This window comes from Spermophilus citellus (genome assembly GCF_964194105.1).
Source record: "Spermophilus citellus genome assembly, chromosome: 1".
NCBI classification, from domain to species: Eukaryota; Metazoa; Chordata; class Mammalia; order Rodentia; family Sciuridae; genus Spermophilus; species Spermophilus citellus.
Genome location: NC_138182.1, coordinates 183,924,886 through 183,947,298, shown reverse-complemented (window position 1 = coordinate 183,947,298; position 22,413 = coordinate 183,924,886). Strand labels below are relative to the sequence as shown.

At 36.4% G+C, this 22,413-nt stretch overlaps 1 protein-coding gene across 1 annotated transcript in view; it reads left to right on the top strand.

Annotated features, from left to right (window-relative positions):
• The window catches only part of STK32A (serine/threonine kinase 32A), a gene marked incomplete at its 3' end in the record, with an annotated part of 113,985 nt that overhangs the window by 27,347 nt on the left and 64,225 nt on the right, over positions 1–22,413 (top strand). The window contains exons 2-3 of the mRNA XM_081303817.1: positions 1,964–2,019; positions 3,061–3,212. Of these exons, the coding sequence (XP_081159943.1) occupies positions 1,964–2,019; positions 3,061–3,212 (208 nt within the window). The remainder of the gene's footprint in view (positions 1–1,963; positions 2,020–3,060; positions 3,213–22,413) is intronic.

Here is a 22,413-nt window from a genome sequence, read left to right as displayed (position 1 = left end):
CTTTATTATTTCCATTAAAATATAAAATGCTTTATAAATAGACATGATTCATGGAATGGATTAATATAACAATGATATTAGATATAATGCCTGGAGATTCAAAGTATCATTACAGCATTGGAGTCTAGGCTGCTAGTTGAAAAATCACACTGAGATATTGGATTTACTCAAGATAAAACTTTGGACTCTTAGATAAATTCTGATCAGTTTTTTTTTTCAGCACTACTATGGTAAATAACTCAGACTCTTACGTTAAGTGTACAGAAAATATTGCTTTTCTTATTTTAGTATGAAACTCCAGAGAAACTGTATAAAAGTATTGTATAAATTATTTTGATCCCAACTCAAGTTCAAAAAAATCACGTATCTATACACATACATAAAACTAAAACAAAAGTTTTCCAGGTAATAGTACTCTTATCTCATTTGAGGCATTTCTGGTACTTTCTAGTCTGTTCTATTTCATTTAAAAGGTTACTGTTTCTTAGGACTGCTGATTTTATTTCTAACAGCTTAGAAGACACGGCTTTAGGGGACCCAGATGCTTACATGGCTCATATTTACAAGAAGCCTTTGTTTGAGGGCTCTTGTGCGTCCTTTTAGCTTGATTTGATTGATTTTCTGGGAACTCACCTAGTGTGAATTACTGTGCTGGACTCTGGGAACTGCAGAGTTTGCCTCTCCTTACATGAGTTGGGAGTGTTCTGAGGGGCAGGAAATCCAGGGGGAGGAAAAAGACTATCTTTTATCTCAAGTCGTATGGTTATTTTGACTCCAAATCCAGTAAGATATATAAAATACAGACTCCCTGCGTGCTTGAGTAGGGTTTTATTTGGAAGTTCAGAAGAGGAGGCAATGAAGCCATTTATAAAAATAAAAATTTTTGACCTTCAGAAAACTCAGCAAGATCTCCAGCTGACCCCTTACCACCTCTTTGCTCTTCAGAAGGGGATAATCTAATTATTCTTGAAAAAAAAAAAGGGACAAAGCAGGTCTTTCAAAGAGATGAGTAGCCTCTTGTAGAGTTTCACTATATTTTCTGAAAATACTCTTGAAATTGCTCATATGAATTTATCCATCTATATTCTTATTTCAGAACCAGTAAACAAGGTCAAATATTTTTCAAGGTCATCAGGGCAAGAAAGGAAAGATTGTCACCAGTCAGGGAGAAACTATAGAGTTTTTTCTTCCCATCACCAAGCATTCATGAGCATTCACCTCAGAGACCTTGCAGCCTGCACACTAAACCTCTGCTGCTTCCTACTGCTAGGAGCCAAAGATTTAAACTGGCACATGTGGATGGTCATCTCAGTTTCAGAGCACTTTTGAATGGACTTCTGTACACATAAACATCCTTATCTGTTAGCTCTCTATGCGTTGGAGATGAGCTTATTCTGCAGACTTATGGGCATAGACCTTTCCTGTTTGGGAAACTGAAATCATTTAGATAAAAGGAGTGTTTGTAGGGACAGAGTAGACAAGGAGAATATTTTTAAAGTGCTGGTCCTATGTAGAGCCACTGTCCTTTTAGCACCAGGTCTCTTTTCATGATCATTGTGTTCAGAGGTATTTCTCCTGACCTTGCTGCCTGTGCCCAACCCCCTGATCTATGTGCTTTGAGCTCTACAACCTCTATTTTTCTTAGCATTCTGCATGAGTTTTAATTTTCCATTTATTTTATGACTATTTAATCCATAAGTCTATCTATATAGATCCCCTATTGTATTTACTTTAGGCTTCATAAAGCATATATTTTATTTTTACTTGATTATTAATATCTCCTAGGCACTGAGCACTGTGCCCAATAAGTCTTTATTGGATGAATAAATTGGCATTTAAGGTAATTGGCATGTGGGTTTAAACATGGTATTTCAGCTTAGACCAATTTTTGTTTATTACTGATTAGCTACTAAAGAGCAATTGATAATCACTCATAATGTTCTTCTTTTTTGTTGTTTTGCAGTCAACTTTGACCACTTTGAAATTTTGCGAGCCATTGGGAAAGGCAGTTTTGGGAAGGTGAGAACCAAATTGATTAACCACCAGCAGAGCAGCATAGCTTAAGAAACAGAGGGTTTGAGAACATTCAGATTATTGAGTTATTTGGATCATTTGGAAAAGCAATTCAGAGAAGTTTTATAATTGATTTTTTTATGAAATTATCACCATAATTTTAAAAAAGTATGTGAAATGCAGCTACATGACAACTATATCCTGTTTTTAGAATTGTCTCATTTAAGTCGAATCTGTTTACTTTCTCCAGAGTTCTCTACTCTTTGCTCTCTATTCTAATGGATATTAAGATTGTGGAATGATTTTCAAATTGTACCAGCTGTATCTCCAGTAGTAGTTATCTTGTCAGTGTGGAGTTAATTCTTTCCACTAGAAAAGAAGCACCTGATATCAATTTTATTTTTCCCAGATGTACAATGCTTTTATTTTCAAAAATCTACCATAAAAAAATATACAGTCTAAATTTTGTAAGAACTTTCCAGATTCAAACCCCGATTATTAGTTTCTCAGTGGAGACATATTTTAAGAATAATATTTCATACTTCAGATTAAATTTGCATTTCACTTTATCAGCTACTATATGGGTCTCTAAGGAAATTTCACAAACACGGACATTGTATTTGATGTTTCTAGTGCTTTGAGTCCTTTTCTTTACATCCCCTATGGGGGTAAACAGACACTGTTTGCACAGTACTGTTCAACTTGACAATGTAGCCATGCCCATTGCAGCCTCTTAAAGCAGGAATAAGGATGTTGTTACTAGACAATTCCTGATATGGAGGCAGATTTAAATGCTGTCCAAATAATTCCAGAAGCAAAGCTAGGCCAACTTGTTTGAGAAAGCAGTGATTCAAGAATTTATCTGATGCAGGGGGGAGAAAAGGAAATTTTTGCTCTGAAATCAGAGCTAAGTGGGGACTTTAACATCAGAGAATTTGCAGGTGATGGGGCACCTCAGCCATGCTAAGGAACAGGTCCTGTTTTGTCCCTCATAGCCACATTCCATTGTGTCCTTAGTCACTTGCTCACTTGGGTTTGCACCCCTAGGTCTGCATTGTGCAGAAGAATGATACCAAGAAGATGTATGCTATGAAGTACATGAATAAACAAAAGTGTGTGGAGCGCAACGAAGTGAGGAACGTCTTCAAGGAGCTACAGATCATGCAGGGCCTGGAGCACCCTTTCCTGGTAAACTTGTGGTAAGTGATTTGACAGAGCCTGGGAAAAGAGACACTCCAATTTCATCCTTAAATACGATTACATAAACACATCTCATTGGCAGGTGTGTACTTGCAAAATGCTCATTTAGATCTTTTCTTTTTTTTATTGATTTAAAAAAATGACATCAGAATGCATTATAATTCTTATTACACATATATACCACAATTTTTCATATCTCTGTATATAAAGTATGTTTACACCCAATTTGTGTCTTCATACATGTACTTTGATAATGATGTCCATCACATTCCACTATCCTTGCTAATCCCCTGCCCCCTCCTTTTCCCTCTTACCCCTCTTCCCTATCTAGAATTCATCTAATCCTTCCACACTTTGCCTCCCTACTCCACTATTAGACAGCCTCCTATATCAGAGAAAACATTCAGCATTTGTTTTGGGGGGATTGGCTAACTTTGCTTAGCATTATCTTCTCCAACGCCATCCATTTATAGATCTTCCTTAAGGGTTTTTGATCTCCTCGGTTTCTTTGGCTCTAAAATAAAGACACCTTAGTTCGGTCATCAGAGTTCCCTTTGCCCTACTTTTTTTTTTTTTTTTTTTTTTAAAGCATTGTAACTAAATGGACTGAAAAGTAATAGTTTGATGACTTCCACTCTAATGATGGTTTTTTGCATAAAACTATCCCTGTGGGACAGAGACTGGGTGCAAAGTGTGGCCTCTTTGGTTAACATGAAATTGGTTCTTTGAAACTTGTACAAAGCACTTTCTCATTAAAATAATAGGCAATTAAGCTGTTTTCTGTGTAGTGTGCTTCATAAGCAGCCACAGATATACCTGTGACTTGGAAAGGGCTGGGTGCCATTTCTTGCCCAGTGGGTTTGAACAGAGCTAGAGCTAACTTATGCCATTACCATAATTCAAGGCTTAGAAAATGGCTGGAAGCTTGCAATATCTATTACCTCCTGCTCTTTTCTTGTGCTTAGAGGTCTTTATGTTTCTCCTTCATTTTACTCTACATTGTAATGCATCCATTATGTTAAGAGCCAGTTCTTAAAGCTAACTCAGTAAGACTGTTATTTAAATATGCATACCAAGCAGTTCTTACTTACCAGCAAAGGAAGGAAAAAGTCTTTATCTAGAGCATGCTAATGGAAAAATAATTGAGATTTCACTATGTGTTTAGGGACAACCTTCTGGAGGAATCAGTGCATAAAACCTGCCTCAATCCATCTTTAATTAACACAGTTTCACTTAATATACAATTTTCTCAAAGCCTCTGTGCCACAGTTGAAAAGAAGATGGTTCTGTGCGACTTGGAAATAGATCTATTATAGTTCATGCACTACTTAGACTTGGTAAAAGTCTAATTTTGACTCAGCCTCAGTGTATTTAATCAGCATCTTAGAATGGCCTATTCAAAATGCTGCCATGTAAAAAGTTAAAATGGATACAGCTCTGTCTTCTTTAGCATTTATCAAATTGCCTCCCCCTCCCCTTCACTCTAAGAATGACAAGGTGCTGTCATTTCGTAGCTTCCCTTTGTTCCAAGTCATATTTTCCTTCTTTAAAAGTTCAACCAACCAATTTTCTTTTCTAAGCTAAGGACACTTTGTAAGAACTTTGCATTTTTGTGTCTGTCCCTCGTTGCTATGTGACCAAAATTGATATCATTCTATTCCCATGTTTCTAAAACATGGGTGTATAAGACTTTAAGCTGGACAAAGTTTAAAAATTCTGTTATTTGCCAACTTGATGTCATCCCAGAAAACATTCTGTTCTCCATGAATGCTGACCTGGTGACACCATGATATACACACTTACATGTGTATGTATATAGGTACACATACACACACGTACATATATACATATGTAACATGCACATACATACATATGTGTGGTATAAATCCATATACATACATATATGTGTGTATATGTGTGTGTGAGTGTGCACATGTATATTCTTTTCTTGTTCTTCTCACACCAAATCTCACAAAAGAACAATATTGGGCATCTCAACATTGGTAGAGGAAGAGAAGAGGACCCCATCTCTACCCCACAAACACATCTCATGTTTTTAGAATTGGCCACCAAGAATGGGTCATTCTGAAAAGTATAGCAGAAAACTCTTTTGCCTTTCAAGCTTTGATAAAAAAATCTTCTGCCCCCACTAAGTACGGTATAGTGGTTTTAAGTGAATCTTTCCACAACTAAGGAGCATCTTGCAATGCTTATAAAAGTGTTATTATGAGTAATTTGTCATTTTAGATCACATGGTTAGAAGATAACATGTATAACTAGGGTTGTTTTCATGACTGTGATAAGATGCTCTGCTCAGGACCCAGCATATAGTATCTTACAAATGTTAGTTTTATAGTTCCCTGCTCCATGGATATAAAGGTCATCCAAAAAACAAATTTGAAGGATGCTTATTCCCAAAGCATCATGGAAAGTTAGGGGGGAGGCAAATGTCTTTAATTCATTCTCTTCTAGGGCTATGCTATTTGTTTTGTTTTGTTTTGTTTTTACTCTCATTTTGCAAATCAAACTGAAAACATCAAATTGTATATTATAGGCAATTTAATCAAGACTTGTATTCTGGTTTTAACCGTTAGATTTATCTTTACATCCCAAGAGACTTGGGGGCTGATTTTTCCTAAGAAGTCTTGAATTGTTTATAAAACAACAGCAATATGGTTTTAACTCCTGCTTACCTGTGTTGTCTATTTTACTGCTGTGGCTTATAGACTTTTCCATATTGTTTTGGATAAACTTCTCATCCATGCTCAAAATGACCCTAACCTCTGGACAGATGTTTAGAAAAATACAGTTTCGGACTGAGAGAAAACCCAAATTCTTTTATAAACAAGCTTTATACTAATGTTTAGTCTGTGCATATGTAGGCATATATATATATATATATATATATATATATATATATATATATATATGATATTTGCAAACTTTTCTGCAATTGCAGGCAATTAGAAAAACAATCCAATAGAAAAATGAAAATTCTCCAGTAGTCCTACCAACATCCTTCAAAATGGCAGCACCTTCCTAAAATGAGTGTGTGCTTCCAGAGAAATGTGTGCTTTTAGTTTTCTAGTTTTGTTCATGCCTTAGCCTCATCCATTTCTTCTTTCATATATATATGTACTGAACGTTGAAACCAGTTATAAGAAAGATTGCCCTATAAAATACACAGTTATATTTGAATTTCCAATAAATGATTAATAATTTTTAGCCTATGTCCCAAGTATCACCCAAGATATATTTTCCTGAATTATCTAAATTTCCAATTCAAGTGGGTATCTTGTACTTGTTTGTTAAGTCTGGTCACTAATATAGCAGAGACCCACGCTGTGGGGATTCAGTGGTGAGCAGGAGTGGACTGAGTCCTGACCTGCCTGATAGTGCTATTAACTGGGAGAGATCTATTAATCAAGTGGCATCTGAATATGTAAACTGTGACACAGTGCACTGTGTGTGTGGTGTTGTGCTTCAGGGAAAGAGTTCAATGTGTGGTATTAAAGGGGGAAGAACACTCAGAATTAAAATTCTATCTTACCAGCCTCCATGGACCTGGCCCTAAGAAGGAACACAGTCCTCAGAAAGAGGCCAGGTTATCAAGTGAAGGCTGCCAGACAGGGCTGGCATCTAAAAAAAGGAAATAAAATCTTCCTGCAAGTTTCTCCCTGAGGGCTGTTCACAGAGCCCTGGCAACCCGCATCCCGAAGACAAACAAGCCATCCCTGGCACCTGCTCCCTGGGTGGCTTTTGTTAATTGAGAGTAAGCCTGCAGCTGTACAGGGGGCCTGGGGCCTCTCTTGCCCCTTGTCCTGGTGAACAAAAGGGGCCCTGAGTGGTTTCAGTAAATAAGACAAGATCCTCTGTTTTAAGGGGAAAGAACACCTGTACTGGGAGAGCTGTAGGGGCCTGTTCAGATGGCTGAAAGCGGCCCAGATACAGGTCCCCTGGAAGCAGCCTTTATTGCCTGCACTCAGTGCTGGAGTCACTTCATGGAGTCATTGACGGTGGGCTTCAGGGCCACAGTGTCACTAATGTCATTAATAACTTCCCTATAGGGCTGGGGATGTGGCTCAAGTGGTAGCGAGCTTGCCTGGCATGCGTGCGGCCCGGGTTCGATTCTCAGCACCACATACAAACAAAGATGTTGTGTCCGCCAATAACTAAAAAAAATAAATAAACATTAAAAAATTCTCTCTCTCTCTTTCTCTCTCTCCCTCTCTCACTCTCTCTTTAAAAAAAAAATAACTTCCCTATAGATGGTGCCTGTTACTTGGGGTTTTACACACATGGTAGCCTCTGTTCATCCTAACAAACTTAGTTGGTGGGGATACTTGTCCCATTCTATACCTGAAGAAACAAAATCTCAGAGAGGCCAAGGGCTTTTCCCACAGTGACATGGACAGAAACTGACAGAGCCAGTACTCACACCCAAGAATCCCTACTTCAAAGTCCCTGTTCTTCCCCCCATACCAGCCCCTATAGCTGTCCTGTGAAACTTAAGAAGCAGAATTTATTTTGTTTGTTGTCTTTCATGTGCCAAAAGAATATAAACTCCATGAGGCAGGTGTGTTTGTCTTTTTTCCTGCCTCATCCTGACTCTTACCCTGCACACAGTAAGGGCTCAAGAAATATCTGTTGAATGAGTGAATGAATAAAGTCAGTGGTGGCACCAGGCCTCTGGTTCCTGATCTGTTGCTCTTCTCCCCATTACATCAGTGCTACCCTTCACACACTCAGAAACATACCCACATATAATCATTGCCCACTTTGGTTTCTTTGCCAGCACTGGGGGGCAGAGGACTTGGGTTTTAATCCCTTCTCCATCAGGCCAGTCGCGCTAGGTATTCTTCTTGGTTTTCTCCATGAGTGGGAGGAGTAATTGCAATACTTGCATTAGAGGACATGACTATGAGTGATAAAAATATGTGTATAAAGTACCTCACAAAGTAAGTGCTTAATAAGCTCCTCCCAGAAATGGAATGTTCCCTTGGCCCCCATCACCAGAATATATTTATTTTCATGATTCTGTGGACTGGTCAGGAAGTTCTAATCTGAGCCAATTTAATTGAAGCTATATACAATATCAAATCAGCCATCTAAAGTCATCTACCAGGGACTTGCTGCTTCTTTCACTTCTGCTAATAGCCCTGTATTCATGCCTGGGTGGAAGGGTTCCCAGCAGTGAAGGAAACAGACTTCATGAGTAAGTGCTTTTTCAGCCTCGGCCTGAATCATATTTTCTAATATCCGATTGGCCAAAGCCAATCATGAGGTCAGGCTCAGATTCAAAGAGTGGAAAAATAGGCTCCACCTCTGGTGGGAGACTTGGCAAAGTCAGTATTGCCAAGGCCAGGCTGAGGACTCGTTGTGGCTAGTTTTACAAATAATCCACCACAATACATGAAACATTTTTAAAAATTGACAAAATGACCGAGTAAATGGTAACAAAAAACAAAAACAAAATCCCAGAAAACTACTGAGGGAATTGAGAGCTCCCTGAGGTTATTGATTTCTTATGGCTCTTTGAAAGGCTTCAAGGCAGAATTTGTCTTTGGTATGACCCTGATAAATTTGGATGGAGAAAAATGGAGAGAAGTCCCTGAAAAAACCTTGGCAGAGAAGTAGTGTCATCCTGTGATCCATGCATAGTAATCGTGCCAAATACAGTTGACTGACTAATGAACAGGAAGTTAGCTAAGTCTTTATAATACAGGCACTGACTTATCATTTTCTTATCCACTTTGGAAGAGTTTCCTTTTTTGAAAACAACACAAGGACTCATTCAACATTTGAGCTAAAGCCAGAGGTGGTAGCACATACCTGTAATTCCAGTGGCTCAGAAGGTCTAGGCCAGAGGATTGAGGGTTCAAAGCCAGCCTTAGCAAAGGCAAAGTGCTAAGCAACTCGATGAGACTCTGTCTCTAAATAAAATACAAAATAAGGCTGAGATGTGGCTCAGTGGTAGAGTGTCCCTGAGTTCAATCCCTAGTACCCACAGAATGAAACAAAATAAACAAACAAAAAAATAAAACACCCCAGCTGGATATGTAGCTTAGCGGTTGTGTGCCCCTGGGCTCAATCTCTGGTACCAGGAAAAAAAAGAAAAAGAAATTTGAGCAAAAAAGCAATTCACTGTAAAGATGTGGGATGGTTTACAGCTGAAGCAAAGCTGAAGAAGCTGGGCTGAGGACAAAGATTGTTCTGGGAATCAGGGTAGCAGGGACTAATAGAAAAGCTCTTGAGGCCATCTGGGTCAAGATGAGTCAGCTCCAACCAATTGTCTAACATTGTGTCACCTACTCAAGATTCAAAGGGGCTGGGGTTGTGGCTCAGCAGTAGAGCACTTGCCTAGAACATGGGAGGCCTGGGTTCAATCCTCAGCACCACGTAAAAATCAATAAATAAAATAAAGGTATTGTGTCCAACTATAACTAAAAAATAAATATATATTTTTTAAAAAACAAAAACAAAAAAAAACAAAGTGCTGGGAGAGAATCCAGTTGGCCTTGTTTGGAAAATATGCCTGCCCCCCCCCCTCCCCCCCGCTAAAAGAAACAGGAAAATAAATAATGACTTCTGGATTGTTGGCTGAGCAACTAGGATCCTGTGTCTTTCATTGGGATAGAGAGATCTGAATAGGAACAGATTCCTCATGAAAAACAGGAAATTTATCTTCCCCTTGTTATCTTTGAGCTGCCTGTTGGTGATTCAAATAGAGCTGTTGAATAGGAGATGAATCTGGAGTTCAGGAGAGAAGTTCAGACTAAGGAGAAGTCCAACAACCCACATGCAAATCCTTGGCCTGTAGATGCTGTTTAAACCAAGGACTGGAAGGAAGGACCTTTGGAGGGATGAGGTTGAAGCCACAGACTAAGGACTAGACCCAGAAGGCTCTAATAGTTCTCATGAAGAAGAAGATTCAGGGAACCAGATAAGAACAGCCCAGCAGTACAGTGGTACCACATGTGTTATTAATCAAGTCACCAGACAAGGATGGGTTACTTGACTGTCTTCCATTCATTTACTTATATTCCCTGGCACATTTACCACACTGTTAATTACTATAACTTTATACCGAATATGCAGTAATAATAAAATTTTTTTATTATGTTGGCTGTAGGTGGCATTTTGCAATTTCATAATTAGCTTTTCAGTTTGTATTTTTAAACTGTAGGCATTAATAATGGGTAACGTTGAATCTATAGCTTAATTCTATAGATTAATTTGGAGAGAATTAACATTTTAAAAAATATTTGATCTTTCAATTCATACATTATTTATTTTTCCTGGTTTATTTAAGTATCCTTTAATTTTCTTCTTTGTTTTTAATGTAATTTTGAGCATAGAGATCTAACATATCTATCTTTAGATTTATTCTTAGGCATTTGATGTTTTTGATAATATTGCAAGTGGTATTATTTATCAAAAATTTATTTCCTAGTAGTTTGTTGCTTGTATCTGAAATACAATTTATTATTAACCTTGTGTTCAGTGACCTTGCTAAATTTGCTTATTAACTCCTGTAGATTTTCAATGTTTACAATCATGTCATTTACTAAAAATAACAGCTTTATTTCTTGCTTTCCAATCTTCTTACCTTTTATTTCTATGCCCTTGGCATGTGCATTGATAACATTGTTGAGTGAATAAATGATAATGGACATCCTTGTCTTTTCCTCAGTTCACAGGGAAGCTTTTATAATATTTCTAAATTTCATCTGATGTTTGGTGTAGGCTATTTGTAGATATTCTCTATTGCGATAAGGGAGTTTCCTCCCTTGCTGGAAGTTTTAAACATGAATGTGAACTACATTTTATCAAATACCTTTTCTTTTTTATTGAGATCGTTTCTATTGCATGATGAAGAAAGTTTGATTTGCAGATCATAAATCAACCATGATTCCCCAAAATAAATTCTAGTTAGTCATGTTCCATTCCCTTCTTATATGTATCACTGCAGACTATAATATACATTTTTAAATATTTAATTTTATACATTTACTTAATTTATATTATGTATTATTCATAGTGTTTATTATTTGCAAATAGTATTTATTATTTACAAATTTATAGATTTACAAATAAAAATATTATTTACAAACTTTTATATATATTTTAAGACGTGCATAAACAGGTTGAATGCTAAAGGGCATGAGCCAATTAAGGGAGGAAATGGTAAATAGGACAGAAAGGGGACAATTACCAGGTGAGATCCTGTAGGTGACGAGGTGCAGGTGACTCAGGGTACAGGTGATTGGCTGGCCTTAGGCGGAAGTAAGGACATTTCTTTCACTGCCCTAGGAGAGGAAAGAGAGGATATAAGTGTACCTGCATGTGGGCGGGTGGGTTTATTGATGGGCTGATGAAGAAGTTCTCATGCCCTTACCTCTGTTTCCCTTTGATGTCATCTGCAAGGTGGGCAGAGTTTAGGAAATTTTGAAGAGATGCTCCAAAGTAGAAGAAAGTGTGAACTTAATGGAGACTTAGAATGGGATTTTCTAAGAATCCATTTTTGACTTCTTGTTATAAATCTAAAGTGAATGTGATCAGCACAGGTCTGGTTTTTTTTTTTTTTTTTTGCTTTAGACTGCACCTAGTCGGCGCTAGTGTGTTTTATTGCTGTTTTTAAGCATATTGGTGGGTTTAAACAGGATTGCAGTTTAATTGGGTGAAGTACTGTTGTGAGAGGGCAAAATTGTGACGATACAGTCGAGGGGGAGAAATAAAGAATGTCCATGCGCTTCTGCCCTTTTCAATGCTTTATCCACTCAAATTACTCAATACAATTTCACACTATAGGTTCTTAATCAAGAAAACGACAATCCTTAATGCTAGGCACTGCAATAGACATAATCAATTCTCAGTAAACAATTCTAGATTAATTCTAAGCACAGCAAACACACTTAATCATGACAGGCTCCTGACAGACATTCCCTCTGCATGCTAAGCTCAAATGTCAAATCAAAAGTCTTAGCCTTAGGCTCCAAGTCCAGCCGATGCACACTCACTCAGACCACGGTGATCAGGTCCCGGGGACCAAAGCAGGCTTCTCCTGGTTTGGAGTGGATGACTGCTTGAGGAGAGGGTCATATGGGGAAGTTATGGCTCTCACCAGAGTCCAGACGAGGTGGTAGAGTTTGAGGACTGTGAGGATCACTCAGAGGATCAAGAAAACGATGACAAGTGATGGCATGTCAATCCAGGTCCTCATCAGGCTCTCTAGCTCTAGTGCATCCTTGTTTTGGCTGACTGAATCCCTATTCATTAGCTCCATTATTTATACTGAATTTGGGGGCTTTTGACCCCTCCTTCAATCTTTATCAGCTACCACTGGATTTCTCCATGACATCATTTACCCTGGGGTCAGAAACATCTGATCTTCCATCCTGATCTTCTTGCCTTTCCCTCTTATCAGGCTAGGACAGCCTGCCAGAGGCTTCACTCTGTTTGAGGGGAAGTGACATGTCTGAGGGCCATACTGGAGGGCTCTGTTAGGTGTGCCATCTGAGACCGCAGGTTTCAAATTGGAGTTTTTAAAATGGAGTTGCTTAGGCTCAGCCTAAGGCAATCCTTACAGGTATCCTCACTATGACCCAGTTTGGTGAATTGTAAAGTACAATCATGGGATGTATATTCAAGAAGAAGATTCTTGGGGGAAATTTCACAAAGACATACCTATGTGAAGTCACTAGTTTTGATACAGCTAACACTTTTGAGGGTTTATTATTTTTGAGGTGCCACACTAAACTATTATATGCATAATCTCATATATCTTCAAATACATTCCTTTAAGGTGAGAATTAATATTTATTCCTTTATAAAAATGAGTAAGATGATGGATGACACATTATGTTATGGCAAAATTGTATTTCCACTCCCCAGATTCTCTAAGACCCTCAGTATCAACTTTGATTTCATTTTAATCTTACTTACATATGTATCATTACTTTTACAACTTTAAAACCAAACATTTAAAAATTAAATATGAATGCAAATCAATTAAAAAATTTAAATAGTGGTTTAACTTGATAAATGATATGTTTGAGTGAAACAAAAATCACTACTTGTCCTTTAATATAATCTAGTCTGCGAAAAAAAGTTATGTTCTCTTTCTGCTTCCCTGAAGGAGTTTCAATGGCCAGGTATCAGAAATAGGGGTGATAGTAGAGGCCCTGAGATAAGGGCAGAGTCATGAAAGATCAAGACATTTCTGAAGACCCAGTTGGCCTGGTTTGGCTGGAATCACTACTCAGGTGAAGGAGACAGGTTGCACTAACATGGAGGCACTGGGAGGAGCATGAAGGGCAGAGTAAGAATCACTGTTTGGTAAATGCTGGGAAGTCTTCCCATGCCCTGGAATTCTCGGAGTTGTGTGCCTTAGTCAATAAAGAAATTAATTGTCTTCTTGGCTGGAGAGGCAGAGGGGTGGACAATCCAGGGTGCCCAATGAATGTTCTGTGCCCACTCTAGAGAAAAGCTAACCAACAAATGTGACTCAGCACATTCTGCACCAGGTCATCCCAGCCAGGGTGCCCAGCCATCTCAGAATCACAAGTGGCCATTTCTAATCCCATCAAGGACCCCAGCTCACCAACTTGGATTGGTCTCTCTGCAGTTAGCCTACTATTGTCAAGGAGCACAAAAACTATTAACTTCTAACACTTAATTTTTCTTTTCTGGACCCCTGAGAAGCTCATGGGTAAGTCTGATTTAATTGTTCCTCATTATGCTCTGAGCATGCGTCTTGGCTTTTCTTTTTATACGGGGAGCAAGACAATGTTATTCCCCTTTGGCTGTTTACTGTCTATCTTATTCTCTAAGGTAACTGTCTCAGGAGATTTCACAGAAAATAATAAGAGCCAAATTTCCCCCTGGAAAGTCTTTACAAAATAACGTCTCCAGAATCAGAACACATGAGCTGACGGGTCAAAAAAATATTATTCAAAGCTGTGTCCAGAGAAAGGTCAGTCTTCAGAAAAATCAACGGTGACATCAGAACATCAGAAAAGTAATCTGCAACCTGTCCTGTGACTTTAAAATGTCACACCATCTTTTCCCTTGTGTGAACTTTAGATTTTGGTACATTTTGCTTGAGGCTATAGTTTATGGTTTGAATCCCACAAGTATATATAATAGTTTCTGTGAGGTTTTCTTGATCCCTACAATAAAATTTAGGTCCTTCTGTTAGTGTCTATCATACCACTCTATACTTTTCTTTCATAGCTCTTACCACATTTTACAATTACATATTTCTTGTGTAAATACTCATTTATCTTTTATAGATGGCTGGCATCAAGAAGAGGAAAATCATGACCTTGGTTTACTCCTTTATTCTCAGTACCTTGCATAAGGACAGAGATAATACATACTTGTAAACTGGCCATTGAATAAACAAGTGCCCATTATATACCAAGCTATAAGTCCAGATACAGAGATAAGCAAGGTACAGAATCCTCCAATTACTCGGTTAAGTGAAGAATTCTGGTAAAAGAATATATATGAATGGTGCAAATACAGTATAAATGCAGTACAGCCATCTACTGTCAGGGTCCTGAAATGTTGTATCTTAGGGAAATTTCCTGGGTGCTGTGGAAGTGCAGAGCAGGAAGATATTGAGGCTGACATCTCGTTTATGTTTGGCAAGGACAGACCAGGAAAGACTAAGAAGAGAGCAGATAAACTCAGACCAAGAGTCTTGTGTCTCTGAGATGATACCAAAGTTTCTCCTTGCTAAAAGGAAGTTTCAGGGGACATTTATTATAATTGTTCCCTGGTAGTTCTCTCAGTTTCATTCTATCCACTGCTCCTCCCCAAATCTACCCAAACTCTAAATTATCCATGTGTGTACATTTTAGCTTCTGGGGGTTTAATCTTGAGAAGCACCTAGATACACAGGAGTGAGATTGTTGACCTGTGTTTTGAAGAAGGTATTTAGGGTGCATTTTATCCTTAGAGAACTTTGTAACACTACTAATGAGACAGAGAAGTAAGTACTCCTGAAGTTCCAAAGCTTCTTAGTGTACTGAAGTTATAAACCTCTGGAAATTTGACATATCCCAGAGAGGGAATATGGCAACATTACCACTGTCATATATTGATGGGAATGAATTCAAAATGATATGCACACTATGGAGATAAATTGGCAATATCTGTCAAAAAGAATTATAAATACCTTTGCTTTCTGTTTTAGCAAATTTTTGTCTTAGCAAACTCATTTCTAGGAATGCACAACAAAGACTGGCAAGAATACAAAAGCCATATTATGAGGTTTTCATGGTTGCATTATTTGTAATAGCAAAAACCCAGAAACAAACTGAATTTCCATCAATAAAGGACAGTTTGAGTAAACACATGATATACTTACACTCTGGCACCACAGAGATGGGAAAATGAATAACAGATATCTCTATATACTATTATGTCTGCTCTCCAGAAAATACTGTTAACTGAACAAGCAATGTGACTTCAAATATACCTATAGATTCTGCACAATCTCTATCCAAATTTTAGCTGGCTTCCTTGCAGAAATTCACAAACTGATCTTAAGATTCACATAGAAATTCAAGGGATCCAAAATTTAAGAAGTTCATGGGATAGTTAAACAATATTGAAAAGACATGCCAGAGTTGGAGGACTCACACTTGCCAATTTCAAAACTTACCATATACTCACAGTAATCAAGACAGTATTTATGTGATACTGACATAAAAATAGACCAGAAACAGAATTGAGAGTCTAAAACCTTCACAACTATAGTCAACTCACTTTTAACCAAACTATCAAAGTATCAAGGAAATTCAATGGGGGGGGGTAGTATTTTCAACAAATGGTGGTGGGACATCTGGATGGTCAAATGCAAACAAAGAAGAAGAAGAAAAAGAAAAAGAAATTGGGCCCCCTACCTCACAACATAAAAAATTAATGAAAAATAAATAATAGACATAAATGTAAGAGCTAAATGTATAAAACTTTTAGGAAAAAAATAGAAGTGATTTTTTTAAGACCATGCATTAGACCCTTTTTTCTTAGGTTATTAAGTATAAAATAAAAGGGACAAGTGCTTAAAAAAGATGAACTGTACACCATCAAAATTAAAAACTTTTGTGCTTCAAAACCATTATCAAGAAATGAAAAGACACCACAGAGAATGAGAGAAAATATTTGCAAATCATACATCTGAAAGAAATATTTGCATCTAGAATGTACAAAAGTCTTCTATAACCCAATAATATAAAGAGAAGTAACCCAGCTTTAAAATCAATGAAGAATCAGAACAGAGATTTATCAAAAAAGATAACTTCCCAATAGGCATGTGGAAAAGATATTCAACATTACTAAACATTAGAGAAATGCAAATCCAAGACCGAGTGAGATTCATGCTCTTTAGCATGACTACTATTTTAGAAATGGAAACTTACAAGTGTTGGAAAATATGTGGATAAATTGGAATCCTTGTTCATTGCTGATGGGAATGAACAACGATGCATCCATTGCAGAAAACAGTTTGACAATTCCTCAAAAAATTAAACTTGGTGGTGCATGCCTGTAATCCCAGCAGCTTGGGAGGCTGAGATAGGAGGATTGCAAGTTCAAAGCCAGCTTCAGCAAGAGTGAGGCAGTGAGTAACTCAGTGAGACCGTCTCTAAATAAAATACAAATTAGGACTGGGGGTGTAGCTTAGTGGTCGGGTGCCCCTCAGTTCAATCCCTGGTACAAAAAAAAAAGTTAAATATGGAGTTACCATACCAACAATTCTAGGTATATACCCAAAATACACCCAAAATAATTGAAAGCAAAGACTGGTACAGATTCTTACACACCAATGTTATTAGCAGCATTTCACAATAGTCAAAGGGAGGGAAAAACCCAAATATCCATCGGCAGATTAATATATAAACAATATATAGTATATACATACAATGGAATATTATTCAGCCTTTAAAAAGAATGAAATTCTCATGTATGCTATCACATGAATATACTTGGAAAACAGTCTGCTAAGTGAAATAAGCCAAACACAAAAGGACAAAATGCTTTGCGTTCACTTCCATGAGTTCATTTGTATTTTTATAAAGTCTCAATTGCTTTTGGAGGATTCCAGGAAACCAACAAATCATTTTAAAAAGTGGTAAGTAGAGGAAATATTTAAGCATTTATTTTACTATTCATTTATAAGCCTCAGAGTAACCACTTAATTGATGAAATCAAGATTCTTTTTATAAAAGTACTCCAGATAAAATATGAAGAAGAAATGATAGAAATTAAATTTCACCACTCTAAGGAAATTTTGGCATTAGGCAATAAGGATTAATGTCTGATACTACCACAAAACAGACATCATTGTTTACCTCCTGATAAAAGTGCCCAAATCATCTGTAGTCTTGCCAAAAAATAAATCTAACTTGAATCTGATCTAGCCACAATTTTCATAGAGTATAGAGAGTTTTAGATCATGTAGCAAGTCATGACATGAATGCAATTTGCAAAAATACCAAGTGTTGGAAATACTACAGCAAAAATGATTTGGTTTATTCAACAAAAATTAGCTAGGAGTAAAAAAAAGTTGGTCTGGGAATCTATAGGAAAAAAAGATTTAAAAATCATCTTGTTTGAATTTATCTATAGGACACAAACATTTTATAAAAGCTTTTTTTTATGAAACATTTGTACAATAATCAGAGAAATGTGAATATTAACTGTGAAAACCACTAGCCTAGATAATTTATACAATATAGAAGCTCATTTGTCTTTGTTAGTTCCTTTCCTGATGAGGCAACAACATATATTGTGTGTGAGTAGAAGGAATATTTTTCTTATATTTATTTGCCTTTTAAAATACAAATAAAAGAGAGTTATAATCCAATCATCTAGGTAACTAGATTTTTGCAGAAAAGTTTCATGCACATTGCAGCATATTTATGACATATATCTATTTTTATTTTGTATTTGTGCATGTACTGTTTTTTAAAATATCTTTTTTTATGTGCACTGAGCATCTTCATATATTACCACATACTGTAGTATAAATATTGTTTTCTTCCCTTTGCCTTCATAATTTAATATCTTGGAAATATTTTAAGATCAGAATATAGATCTGCCTCTTTTAAGGAATTGCTGTATAATCTGTAGCATGAATTTATTTGCATGCTCCCCTACTGATGGGTGTATAATTTTTTAAAAATACTTATGTGATGTAATAAAAAGTGTCTTTACAAGAACATCCTGGCATACTTTTCAAGTATATTTATAGTGAAAATTTCTTGCAATGAAATTACAGAGTTCGAAGTCTTTTTTTTTTTCTTCTCATTTTTGATGGTGCTGGTTGGTAGTCAAACCTAGGACTTTACATTGTGCATGCTAGGTAAATTTTCTGCCACTGAGCTACATTTCCAGGCTGTCGTGTGCCTCTATTTATTTATTTATTTATTTATTTATTTATTCATATATGTCAGTGGAATGCATTATAATTTTAATTACTTATATAGAGCACAATTTTTCATATCTCTGGTTGTATACATGGTGTATTAACACCAATTCATGTCTTCATACATGTGCTTTGGATAATAATGATCATCACATTCCACCATCATTAATAACCCCATGCCCCCTCCCTTCCCCTCCAACCCTTCTGCCCTATCTAGAGTTCACCTATTCCTTCCATGCTCCCTCTCCCTATCCCACTATGAATCAGCCTCCTTTTTCTTGGAAAATTGGGAATGGAACCACCATTTGACCCAGCTGTCCCTCTCCTCGGTCAATACCTAAAGGACTTAAAACAGCATACTACAGGGACATAGCCACATCAATGTTTATAGCAGCACAATTCACAATAGCTAAACTGTGGAACCAACCTACATGCCCTTCAATAGATGAATGGATAAAAAAGTGGCATTTATACACAATGGAATATTACTGAGCAATGAAAGAGAATAAAATCATGGCATTTGTAGGTAAATGGATGGAGTTAGAGAAGATAATGCCAAGTGGAGTTAGCCAGTCCCAAAAAAACAACTGCCAATATGTGCTTTTTAAGGAGATAGTTCCAAATTGTCCTGAAGGAAGTGTCAGCAAATGACCCTCTATCCAGGGCATACATGAGTGCCTGCCCATTTTCCTACATTTTCCCAACAGAGACCCTCACCAAGCCTTGATGGAGACGTTCCTGCTTGCATACATTAATGGGTAGAAGTCATGAAAATACTTGATTAGAGTGTAAATTGTCTCCCTCCAAAGTAAAAGCGGAGATAATTTAGTTGTTGTTCTCATGTTGTCCAAGACATTAACCTTTCTTGTACCTCACATTGTCATACTGTGGTACTTCACTTAAAAAAATAATGAGTATAGTTTGTATATACTGTTGAAATCTGACTTCTGCAAATAGGTTTTCTGTGTTATGGTGAATTTGATGAAATAATATTTTAAAATGAATTTCACATTAAATGTACCTTGGGAAATTATTACAGAACCACAAAAAAAAAAAAAAAGAGGTATAAAGAGCCAGCACTCTGAAGAAAAGTTTTAAGATTTTAACTTTGTGCTTAACTAATAGGTCTGTGCACCCTAACCTCCTCCTTGCCTCGTCCTCAGAGATCTCTCCTTGGGAGGGATGATGCTTCTCTTAAGATGTGAAAAGCCTGCTGTGAGCACTCTCTGATCAAAGTCTGAAAAATGCAGTTTCACTGTTCTATGGTTTTAGTAGCTAGGACAAAGTTAGTTCTTAAAAACAGACTGAAAATCAGAAATGTTCCATCATGTGACTACTCAGAAGGCATATAAATTAAATTTTGAGAATTGAATTAAAGGACATTTAAGTAATCATCTAATTTGCTGGAGAGATTTATTATGAGCTTTGGATGCTGTTTATCACTGAATTTCATTGACTATGGTATGCTCAGCCTGTGTGTTAAGTGCAGGGTTTTTGACACAGTACTGGCTCCATAATTTCCTAACATGTAATTCTTGAACAACAATTTAGCCTCGCTACACTATGATTCCTTTTTTTTTTTTATATGTGTGATGTCTTATAAAAAATATGACAACTTCATTAAGGCATCTTTTACATATCATAAAATTAACCTATTCAGAGTATACAATGCAATGAGCTTTAGTAATTTTGTTGAGTGATGCAATCACAACCATAAATCAGCGATAGAGCTTTTTCAATTTCCCACTAAGATCTCTCATCCCCATTCACAGTTAATTTCTACTGCTACCTTGAACCTTAGACAACCACTTATCTATTTTCAGTCTCCATAAATTTGCCTTTTCTGGTAATTTCATGTAAATGGAATTATAATTTTGTAGTCTTGTGTCTGGCTTGCTCACTTAGTATGATGTATGTAGGGTTCGTCCATACTGTGATATGTATTTATGGAGTTCCTTCATGTCTAATGCTGAATAGTAGTACTCAATGCAAGGATATACCATATTTTGTCTTTACACTCATCAGCCAATGAAACATTTAGTTTCTCTCCAGTTTTTGGCAATTATTATAAGGATATAATGAACATTTGTGTACAATTTTAGAACAGATATATGTTTTCATATTTTGGGAGTAGACACCTAGGGGTAGAATGGATGAACAATATGATAGTTTTATGTTTAACTTTTTGACAAACAGACTATTTTCCAAAGTGACTGCAGCACTCACATTTTCCACCAGCAATGTATGAGTGTTCCCTGTTCTCTATGTACTAGCCAACACTTATTATTGTTTGTCATATTTAGTATAACCATTCAGGTGGGTGTAAAATTGTGGTTAGTTTGCATTTTACTTGTGACTAGTGTTGTTCAGAATCTTTTCATGCATAAATATTTTTTTAGGTAAAATGTGTTTCCCATGTTTTAGATTGGGTTGTTTGTAATATTACTGAGTTGTAGTTCTTTGAAACTTCTGAATATAATCCTTTATTATTTATGTATTTTGTAAATATTTTCCCCACTCAGTTCCCTTCATTTTCATTTCTTTGATGAAATGCAAAAGTTTTTAATTTTGATCCAAATCTAATTTATCAATTTTCCAGCTAACTATGCTCTTGATATTATATCTGAGAAACTTTTACCTAATTCAAGGTCTCAGAATTTTGTCCTATTTTATTCTGAAAGCTTTGTTCATTTTGCAATTACACTAAGTCTGTGGTTCATTTTTGTTAATTGTAATGTATGCTATAGAAATCCACGTTCACCTTTTTTTAAAAAATATTTTTTAGTTATACATGGACACAGTATCTTTATTTTGTTTATTTACTTTCATGTGGTGGAATCCAGTGCCTCCCACGTGGGAGGCAAGTGCTCTTCCACAGAGCCAGAATCTGTCCCACTGATTATGTCTATCCTTTTGCTAACACCACACTATCTTGATAACATTTATTACATTTAGAAATTTGGAAGTGAAAATTCCTACTTTTTTCATTCTCAAAGTTTGATTTTTTTTTAATTTTTGGACTATGATAGATGTTTGTAATTTTCTTATAAATTTTAGGGTCTGCTCCTCAGTTTGTGCAAAAAGTTAGATTTAGAGATTACATTGAATCTACAGCTCAATTTTGGCAGAATTGATATATTTGCAATATTGAGACTTCCAATTTATGAACATAAAGTGTTTTTCCATTTACTTATATCTTCTTTAAATTTCCTAAGCAACACTCTGTAATTCTCAGTGTATAAGCCTTCTACATTTTTGAATTAAATTCATTTTAAAGTATTTCTTCTTTTTTGATACTGTTGCAAATGTAATTATACCCTTAATTTCATTTTCATATTATTTGTTGCTTCAATAGAAATATATAATTGATGTTTGTATATTGATCTTGTATCCTGTAACTCTATTATACCTGTTTATTCGTTCTAATAGTTCTTTTGTGATTCCCTTGTGATGTTTTATGTGAAGAATTCTGTTGTCTGTAATCAAAGGCAGTTTTACTTCTTCTTTTCCAACATGGATGTCCTTTATCTTTCTTTCACTAACCCCTCTAGTACTAATAGAAAGTGAGGGCAGATGTTCTTGCCTTGTTCTCAACATCGGAAGGAAGACATTTGGTCTTCCTTCATTAAGTATGAAGTTCTCTGCAGGGTTCATTGTAGTTGTCCTTTATAGGGTGAGGAAATTACCACCTATTTCAAATTTGTTAAGAGTGTTTTCCTTTGTCAAATGCTTTTTTTCTGTGTTTATGGAGATGGTTGTATGTT